An 11,097-nucleotide genomic window follows, 5' to 3' on the forward strand; every position below is an offset into this window, starting at 1 on the left:
CTCATTTAGCACCAGAACCGTTAGTTGCACATGCCTGATTTATTATCCAATGATCCTGGGCAGAGGTTTGGGGTGCAAGACACCATACAAGGATCAAAGTGAAGAATTTGAAGGATTAAAATAATTTCAAACTGATAATTAAGATTTTATTTTTGTAATTGCAACTAGAAACAGATTCCTGTTTTGAAGCCAGATGCATAAATATTACAGTTGTCTTTAAGTAAATCAGGTAGATAACACTTAGCTAATTTTGATACAAAAAGCACGTTCTGCGCACCGTTAGATGCACAAAGCAAAGTAAAAGGAATTGAATTGAGAAAATGTTTCCAACAAATTCTCTTACAGTAGTGGCACATAACGAAAGAAGAAATGGATTCATTATTAAAGCAGACGTTGACACAGCTCCAGAGATGCTGGCTGCTGCTGCTGCCTGAGCTCCGCTAATTGATACATTAATATTAAAAATCATAAGCAGCAGCTTGAAGGAAGCTCTTAGCTTCAGTATATTAGCGTGTCTTTGTCGGAGAAAATAGGCAATCGAGGAAATGTGCGCTTTGATAATAATGTAGTATGACCTTAAGAGATCTCAACTGTGATATAACGAGTTGTAAGAAAATCAGATAAACAGTTTATTTGTTTCATATTTTTATTCTGCTTTTCCTTCAGGTTTGCACATCTGGGTGAGAACCAGCACACTGTGGAAAGAACAGAGCATATAAGCCTGGCCAACTCCATTAATCTGTGAGTAAAAGTCCAGTTTGTTTTTTATTCCTCACACCACATCTGACACAATCTGATCCTTTCATAAGGAAACTTTTAACCACACACAACGCCTGCTGAGACTTTCAGACTTTTTCTGAAGAAATGACTTCAAACTCCAGATGTCATAATTTGGAGTCAATATTCAGAACTGGTTAATCACAGGAACAGCCTGGAACTCTGTATTTTATTTTCACTTTGAGTAAATTAGTAGTTTTAAGCCATAGAATGTATGGATTCCTCCACATTCCTTCCTTCTGCTTTTTTTTTTCCTCACTCCAAAAAAGGAGGATAAAAATGAAAGAAAGAAATGAGAAAAAATGGAAGAAATAAAAAAAAGAAATTGATAAAAAAAAATATTGACCTATTCTGATTGCATTGTATTTTTGGTCAGGCTGCAACGATTCCTCGAGGTCTACAAATTGCTCGATTACAAAAACAAAACAAAAAAAGGTCGATAAAGTTTGCCTCGTTTGTTTATTTATTTTTTCACATTTTTTCATTTACCATGCCTGCATTTGTCATCTTAGGTTGACAAATATGTAGTGAAATATTGTCTCAATTTTTTTATTTCTTTTTCTATTTTGCATAATACGCATGTAATATGTTTTTGCATTATTTTTTTCTCATATCTAAATGGTTTAATTTTTAGTGTGTTAATTAAGTGTTAATCAGTTTTTTTTTTTTTTTTGTTGATTAACTAAATTAACTTGAGATGATTCTTTTTTAATTTTTTTTTATTATCGGATAATGAGATTCTAGATAGCGTAAGCCTCATGGATCAATAATTTGAAGATTTACTCCACTGTAAATGCTCTCTTAATGATATTAAGTTTCGTGCATTGCATTGTGGGAGGTGGCGTTTCATAGAAGTGTTTTTATTTCATTCTTGCTGTGATGTCTTGTGTTTTCCCCCCAAAACTCTGGCAAAGTCACTTCCCTTCACATCTGTTGTTTTCACCGAATAACAGTCGTGTCAAAAATTGTGCAGAAGTTTATTTTAGAACTTAAAACTCCCCTAAATATTCAAATTGCTTAATTGCCGTCAGACATTTTCCTACTCCATATCAAACCAACAATACCACTATTGGGTGTCCAGTAATGCTTGACTGAATAAAACTGAACCTGATTATTTCTTAAAATGGTTAAGAAATTAATTAAAACCAATTTAAGTTGTCAAATCAGGTTAAAAAAAAAAAGAAATTGTACCTAAACTAGACCTACCGACAATTTTTCTGAGTTTTGAGACAAAGTGGTCTTCAGGTGTACTGATGCTTCTTCTGTACCAGTGCAGAACTCTTTGAGTTCTTATCATTCAGTGTAAAGTCCTCCTGCACAGAGCAGCTGAGGCCCTGCAGCTCAAACAGGGAACATTTTCTTTTTTTAAGCAATTGAAATATTAACCACATGTGCAATTGCAATGTGAAGCCGCACATAAGGAAAGTTTTTGCCTCGGCCTTGCTTTCTTTTATTCCTAAGATAGAAGTGTACACTTTTCAATGCCATGTCATTGAAATTTGTCTGAATATTTCTCTAAATACTTCATCTTTCCTATCTGCTCGGTACGACTGTACACGTGCACTCGCGATCCTGGTTTTCTCTGAAGACTGCAGTAAACAGTTATTTTATTAATTGAATAATCCCCTTGATTAAATTCTTGACCTCTTTCCAAAGCTAATAAACTTACATGATACAAAAGAACTCCTCTCTAGCTTTAAAAAAAAAAAAACAAGAATCTAACCAAATAATGTCCTTTGATGTGGTAAATATGTATTGATATGACTGCAAAATTATAGACAATTACTCAAATGGACAACAAAAATATACAAGGACTCAAAAATAGTCCAAAAATACCAGATTTCCATTATCAACCCTAATGATGATGGGAAATGATTAAATGACTCCCAAATCACACCAAAGAATACAAGTTTCACTGACGGCAAAATATGCAAAAATCACCACAAAAAAATCACCAAAACAACAAAAATGTATGAATGTTGATAATGTGATAATGTGATTGTTTCACTAAATGGAGCACGACGGATGCTTAGTTGAGGGATAACAAAATTGTGTTTCCGAAGTTCAACAATAAACAAAACAACAACAAAAATAATTAACGTTAGACACTTGATGTGAATGAAATAAAATTCACAGAATATAAACCTTAGTTACATAAGGCAGGACTGAAGATTTCACTTTCACACTATTATTTACCATAGTGCATTCAATTCTTTATTAGTTTATGTTTATGGAATTTATATTCGTACTATACATCTTAGTGATTTTTTTTTTATTTTTAAATTAGAGACTTAACTACGATAATAAAGGTGGTCTTTAATGGAGTAATTTTTTTCTGTATTTGTTGCCATAATGTGTTTCTGGAGTCATTTGTTTGTATTTTTGTAGTCATGCGATGTGTTTTTAGAGTAAATGTATGCATTTTGGTTGTTCTTTTGAGCTTTTATCTGTTATTTTATTCATGTTTTTTTGGAGCCATTTCGTGTATTTTTTGTGTTTTGTGCATTTTTGCTTTCGTTTTAGATATTTTTGGTTATTTTTGTGTATTTTTGGTGTCCTTTTGTGCATTTATTTGTGATTTGGCCTGTTTTTTGGAGTCGTTTTTTTGTATTTTTCGTTCATTTTATTTTATTACTTCATTTTTTTTTGTTTTTGAGCCATTTTCTGATTAATTTGGGAGCCATGTCTGCTGTAGAATAACGGTTTTCCATACTACCTGACATGTTTTTGTTTTATTCACCACCCCAAAATGCGTCCTATTTTTTATTAGTTCATATTCATGTTATTTATATGCATACTATATATCTCACTGATGTTTTTTTGTTTTTGTTTTTTTTGTTAAAAGATGTTTTTACGCTAATTTAATAATTATTTTATGCAAATTTATACAAAAAAAGACCAAAGAGGAGAAGTTAAAGGTGGAAAGTAAAAAGCATTTTAGGGTTTGTTTAGTTCAATCAAACAGCATTTATAAAAATGCACAGACAGGGGGGAGGAGAACATCTTGATGACCCTGAAACTGCACATTTTTCTTGTACTATTGATAAAGAACACAGCAGATGATCCACCATGGACAGAAAAGAGTGGAAAAAAAGCACTTTGTTACTTCAGGTAACACTTAGAGTCTGTAGGTGGAAATCCAGCGACTGTCTGTACAACTGATAACTGAATGAAATGTGGGAGGGACATTATTTAAATTATCCCTTTTTAAAATCTAAAGGAAATGAAAAAAAAAAAACAGGCGATTGCAGGACCAGAATAATTTCACGTGTCTGAGTTTTTCCTCCATGTGCTCCATGTTGTGTGAGGAGTGAACGAACGTGCAGGTGAGGAGGAAAAAGGAGAAAGTCCATGAATAGAATGTAGGGCTGGATGTTTGACATGAAGTGGGTCTTTTGAATGGAGCTGAAGAAAGTGAAAGGACGTTATTAGCAGGGGAAACCATTAGGTTGTCAGTTACAAAATTTAGATTTATTTATGTTTTTAAACCTCTAAGCTTTTTTTTTTATTATTAAATACTGTTTTAGCTCTAAGGGGGAAGTTAGAATGAACACACTAACGAACTGAATTAAGTAAAATGTGACTTGTATCAGACTCCGGTGTGGATGGTTTACGGCTTCAATCTGACCCGGATGCGTATTGACGCCTTTGTCTCAACGTTTTTTGTGATCTTTTGTTTTTTGTTTTTTATGATATGAACCTTCAAGCTTTGACCCAAACCCGACAAAGCAAAAATTAAACCTACAGGTATTTACAGTATATCAGAGCCCGACCTGAAACCGACCGTTAAAACCTATTATTTTCCTCATACAAATGACATATTTACGCTTGTTTATTAATAAAAAGCAATGCTTACCACCAAAACAACTGTTAATGTTACAGACCAGATCAGCAGCGCACGTCAGACACACAGGTGTGCAGTGTGCGCATGTGAGACAGTGAATCTGTTTACATAATCCATGGATCAAATATAAGGGTAATCAATGTTCCTGTGCAGAAAATATGGAAGCCCAAAAAAGTCATAATTAAATAAATAAAAACAACATTTTGATAACTAATAGACAAATATATATATATATATATATAAGGTAATATTATTATGAAATACATTCATCATTATTTTAAGAGATCATTATTTTATTATAATGAAATATTTCATAATGATTATTTTAACAATGCCATACTTTTTAGAATAATGACTTATTTATTTTCCAAGGTTTTATAAAATATTTATTTATTTATTTTACAAAATCAACTGCTTAAGTTTTGTGTATTTTTGTGAATTTGTTTGTATTGTTGTTGTCATGTTTCTAAAGTCATTTGTGTATTTTTTATTGTCATGTGTTTTTAGAGTAAAATGTATGCATTTTGTTTTTGTTTTTTTTCTGTGCTTTTTTTGGATGTTGGGGTTTTTTTGTGTGTTCTTGGTGTTTTTATGTTTTTTGATTATATTTGTGCATATTCATAGTTATCGTGGATTTTAGTTGTTTTGTGATTATTTTGGTGGCTGCATATGCATTTCTGATGTTGGTTTATCTATCTTTATTGGGGTTTTGTATATTTTTGTGTCCTTTTCTATATTTTTTGGGTTATTTTTGTGTATATTTGTAGTCGTCTTGTCTGCTTTTAGAGTAAATTCATGTGTTTTGTTGTCCTTTTGTGTATTTATTTGTGATTTTTGCATGTTTTTTTAAGTTATTTTTATTTATTTATTTATTTTTTTATTTCATTTTCTTATTATTTAGGTGGCCATGTCTGCTGAAGAATAACTGTTTCCAATACTTCATACACGTTTCTGTTCAATTCATTTTGAAATATCCCTGATTTAGATTTTTTTTTTTTAAAGTTTTCAATCTAAATCTGTTGTTTTTCTATCACATTTTTTGAAGTGTGCCTGCTGAGATTCAATAAAACATAATTCGTTTTAACTTCTGCCCTAAATTGAAATGTAATTTAAAGGAGAATCAAAAGATCTTCATTCTACTTTCAGATGTCCTTTGCAGCCTTCGCTACTTTTTGCTGAGCACACGCTGTGCAATAAATATGTAACTTTGAGAAAACACGTGAGTGTATAAATAGATATACTTATATACAGTATTTAAAAGCACAGATGTCAGGTGTTGCATATTCTACGGAGGCGCTAGACGTATAAATGTGATCCTTTATGCTCGCCAGTGGGTAATCTCTCCTATTCTCCCCCTGTTTGTCGGCCTCTCATCACTCCAAACCTTTCTTTCCTGTGTCCGTCCCTCCACCCTTCCCCGCCCCTCTGTCGGGTCCATGCGGCGCGACAGGTGTGCGCGTGTTGTTATGAAACAGTGTGCTATTCTAGGATGTTACAGAAGCCCAAACGTGTTTCCGCCGCCAGAAGCTGATCTGCCTCCCGCCGTGCGATTCCTCTGTGGGTCCATTAGGGAATAAGCTGGATCGTTAGAAATTAGACAACATATCAATTCTAGCATCACAAAACAAAAAAACACAAAAGGTTTGACCTTGAAAATCTTTTATTTACTTAAAATATTTGAGTTATGAGTGTATATTTCTAAACACTAAGCTCTTTGTTACTTTAATTAAAATACAAAAATGATTTTTGTTGTTCTTTTGTGCTTTTTTTCATATTTTTTGGAATCATTTTGTGTATTTTTGGTGGTGTTTTTTATATTTTTTAGTTTTATTTGTGCGTATTCGTAGTTATTTTATTTGTTTTTTGTGTTTTTAGAGTTATTTTGTGATTACTTTGGGACGCTGCATATGTATTTTTGTTGTCGATTTAGGTGTTTTTGTGTCCTTTTGTATATTTTTCAGTTATTTAGTACTCATCTTGTTAAGAGTCTGGAGTCAAAAATAATTCCCCATGCAAATACATACATTATGAAGCTTTTCTTGCATTTTTAATATTAATAAAAAAGAAATATACAATAAGATTTCTATAGCACATTTTCAATAGCCTTTACTGTATCACAATTAAATTATTTCCCCTTAATCTAATACCTAAAAAGGTAAATGTACGCATATTCACACAGAGAATAATAATTATTTATTTAATAACTTGCACAAAAATTACTGTCGTAGAACCTTGAAATCTTTTCAAGTTTTTAAATTAAAACCATGACTATTTCATTTGTTTTGTTTGAAAAATCATGGCAAAAACTCTTCTTAAAAATGAAATATAATATGTATTAATTTATTAGTTTTTTACTTAGGCAAATGCTTTTATTGAACAAAATGAATATTCAAATAATTGCAGAATTTGAAGTTTGTAAACACCAGATAATTCAGTCATTAGAATTATTTATAGTTAAAGGTTTTCTTTTATTCAGACAACCTTTTTTCAGGAAGTTCACTTTGATCTTCTGACATGTTTTGATCGCTTTAATGTTTCCTTTCAAGTTTCTTTAACTTTGGCGTAGTAATTCCAGCAAGTCTTCATTTTGAATATTATGTTATGGTTTCATTAATTTAGGAAACATCAAAGCGATCAGAAGACGCCTCTGACGAAGACTGGCAGTTGACAGTCGATTGTCAGGAGATCAAAGTGGATTTCCTGATGAACAGTTGTCTGAATAAATTAAACCCTAACATACAAATAATAATTCCAGCAAGTTTATTTTGTCTTCTTTTTAAAAATATGTTGTATTTTTTTATTCAGACTTTTTTTTAGGAAATTTACTTTGATCTCCTGACATATTTTGACTGACAACTGCCAGTCTTCGTGAGAGGCATCTGCTGATCGCTTTAATCAGATCAAAAAGAAGACAAAAACTTCAAAGGAAACATCAAAGCGATCAGCAGACTCCTCTCACGTAGACTGGCAGTTGACAGTTGAAACATGTCTGGAGATCAAAGTGGATTTCCTAATTAACATATTATTCACAAAAGACTGAAATAATCTTGCTGAAGTTAGCTTTGTAGTTTGTAAATTTAGTTCACGAGACTAAAATGAAAAAAACAAAATGATTTCATTTATTGAAGGAAGTTTTAGATCTGCACATTTTGATGTGCTGATAATATGATGTGAAGTTCCCAGCATTCCCAGGTCAATCCTACAATTCATCATCTTACATTCACAAAAATCAGTGTTAGTTGCTTTTATTTCTATTAGTAGAACCACAGCAGCAACTCGACACGTGTTGAATTTACCTCTAGAATCCACCTGCTTCTTTAAAAAAAAATGTATAGACACGTGTCTGAGCAGTTTTTTTCACATAAAATGATGGCTCTATAAAACACGAGGTTGATAATCCATCCCAGAGACGATGACACATGCTTGAGTCTCTGGTTTCTGAGAGGAAGGAAAAAAAAAGGGTCATTCTGATAAAAGCTCCACCACCATCAGCAGCCACTTGCTTCCATTCAACAGCAGCTCTTCTTCATCACATCTTAGAAGTGTCATCTACTTCATATGGAGATGTGTGTAATGCCCTTGTGTCACTCGCACACACAGGCTGTGTTTGAAATTGCATACTAACGTGCTACACACTCAATTAGTTAATTTTGTCTACTATATACTATAAGTATGATTAGGATGATGAGCGTTCCCAATGAAGTATATTTCCAAGTTTCCCAAGATGCATTTGAAACCTACAAGGAAAAATAACCTGAATCACACTGAGGTTAGATATCTCAGCAATATCAACATGTACTCATTTGACTCATTAAACTCACGGGAACACATTTAATGGCGACATTTCAGAGATTTTCTCAGTACTACTGACAAAACTTCCTGTTAACTTCAAAACAAGAGCCCTATTTACAGTTATGTACAGAAAACGAATATAAGACAAGAAGAAATGCTTTTATTTTGAAAAGGGGACGTTTGATTTTTAGCTCTAAGTCAGTGTGACGTACTGGGATTGCATATGCACATGCGCACTACCGGAAAATTAATTTTTGCTACTTCCGCTGTGCTGAGATTGTTAATTCAATTTATCAATCATTTAAACCGTGAAAGCGGCGCTGTCTATGATAAGTGCTGTAAACGTACGGCCAGAGAAGAAGTAATCAGCCCTCTCTCTCCTCTACACACTGTTCCCTGGTCATCACTTCACTGGAGCGATGAAGTGATGGAGCGACCAAAAAGCGCCTCTATGTTCAAGCGACTAATCACGGGCGATTGAAGTGACTGCAGTCGCAGACGGTATGAACTAAGCATGTGTATCTCAATACACTGCCAGCGATACAATACATTAGCGATACGATAGCGGCGCTGTATGTGTACAAGTCAGCCCCTCAGTTTGTGTAGGTTTAGCAGCACAGCATTTTTTACAAACCTCCTGCATCTGGTCAGGTTTACTGTCTTTCTACGCCTGATTTAAAGTATTTAGGTGTGTTATAAATCGCTTCTCTAGCTGCTGCGGCTCCTCTCACTGACCTTCGTGTTATAACTTTGTTGCTATACCAACGTGCTTCCCGGCTTCCGTGTTCAAAACAAAACAGAAGCACGTGGTGCATTCAATGTGCCACGGAAAAACAGGATAGAATGAAATACAGCATGAAAGACCCGCTCCTCGTCCCTGAAAACAGGAACAAGTGGGTCAAAAAATGGATGGATGAAAAAAATCGATGCAACCATGGATTTTACTGAAGCAGGCACGCAGTGACCGACCCATCTCGATTCCACTCGTAAATTGTACCGATGCACACTGAATTAAATAATTAATTTCATTATTTAAGTAGGGACAATACATATTAATGAACATTCAAAAAAATGTAAATATGCCAGATTGTAGCCAACGGCTAATTTCCATCTGCTGTCCCTAGACAGGCTGATGTAATAAAATGTTACACTTAACAATAAGACATGGCAAGACACAAAACAATATATAAAAAGATTACATACAGGACAGAAAAAAAAACAAAAAACATAGGGATCATAGAATACAGTAACATTTCATGTACACCCGCATTGTGCACGTATGTATCTAGATTTTCGATTCGTATCGATTAATCGCCACATGCTTAGTGTAAACGCACCTATATATGATTAAATAAATTCATTTATTTAAGAAAAAAAAAAAAAAATCACAGTAAGAAAATATGCCTCCGTCTAGTGGACTCCACATCCCACAATGCAAAGTGCTTAAGTTTTACAAAAATATTGAAAAAAACCTTAATGTTTACAGTCGAGATCAAAACAAACTATCCATGGGCAATTTCAACTTAGTATGAGTAGTATGTTGGTATGCGGTTTTGAACACAGCCATAATGTATTTTTTTCAAACGTTTAATCTCAAGCATCCTCCTCCTCCTCCTCTTCCAGAGCTCCAGTGTCCATCTTCTCAGAGGACAGCGTCTACGCGGTGTCTCCTCCTCAGTCCTCTGCAGACACTCACGAGGCGTTGGAGAGCCACGTGCTGACGGGTCAAGGCCAGGCGAGGGTTCTTTGCCGAGAGGACGTGTTAATGTACAGGGAGTATGTGAAGAACAGGTACATGTGAGTCACCACCAACAAGCTTTCACTTTGGACCGTTTCAAAAGCAAACATTAACATTATTTTATTGTAAGGTCATAGAAAGTCATTTCACTTTTAAATGTTTTTTTTAAATGTTTTTCTGGAGATTTAAGTTTTTTTTTTTTTTTTTATTACAGGACACATGCTTTCACAGTTTAATGACGTGCTGCTCTTTTAAAGCTTTTGAATTGCAATTCATCATTATCAAATGATTAAATCTATGCCAGAATTTCAAAACTGGGTTGTTGAAATACTGGATATTATATTATAGACATAATTCCTGATGATTGATGATTACAAGCTAAATCTGATGATGATGAGATGAAAGTTTTTGGTCTTTAAAGTTAAAGATGTAGCAGTTTGTACGTGGAGCCAATGTTTTATGTTCTTTTTTTGTATTTTTCTATTTTGTTTAAAAGGCCAGTGTCTTTTTTTCAAGTTTTAAAGGAACCAGATTGTTTTTGTTTTTTTGTTAATAACGTTTAAAACAAGCTGTTCAAACCCTTCTTAGATTGTTGTTGTTTTTTTTTTTTTAAATAATGTCATTATGTTTCTGTACAGAAATTGTAAATTAAACATTTATTTATTAACGCTACCCTCCTGGCGTTGCTCGTTGTTTCCTTTTCTCTCTCTCCTACATTTCAAAGCTCTCTCCACTCTATTTATGTCTCCTGTTACCAACTTTGTGGAATTGTTCTTCATTTTTTTTTTCTTCTCCCTCCCTCGTTCCTAATTTCCCCTCACACTCTTTATTCTACAGCAGCAGCCACTAGTGTCAAAGTGTGAAATCATCATCATCACACATGCACTTAGATACTGGCGCACTGGCCACCACCGGTCCACTGGTGCCTCGTGAGCCTGAGCCTGGG

The 11,097-nt window shown here is 33.8% G+C and overlaps 1 protein-coding gene across 2 annotated transcripts in view; it reads left to right on the plus strand.

Annotated features, from left to right (window-relative positions):
- The window catches only part of fig4a (FIG4 phosphoinositide 5-phosphatase a), a 53,810-nt gene extending 43,134 nt beyond the window's left edge, over positions 1-10,676 (plus strand). For both annotated transcript variants that reach the window (XM_028439592.1, XM_028439593.1), the window contains exons 23-24: positions 667-741; positions 10,037-10,676. In XM_028439592.1, the coding sequence (XP_028295393.1) occupies positions 667-741; positions 10,037-10,214 (253 nt within the window). In that variant the 3' untranslated portion in view covers positions 10,215-10,676. The remainder of the gene's footprint in view (positions 1-666; positions 742-10,036) is intronic.
- The last annotated feature ends 421 nt before the right edge of the window (positions 10,677-11,097 follow it).

This window comes from Gouania willdenowi, chromosome 24 (genome assembly GCF_900634775.1).
Source record: "Gouania willdenowi chromosome 24, fGouWil2.1, whole genome shotgun sequence".
Lineage (NCBI taxonomy): Eukaryota > Metazoa > Chordata > Actinopteri > Blenniiformes > Gobiesocidae > Gouania > Gouania willdenowi.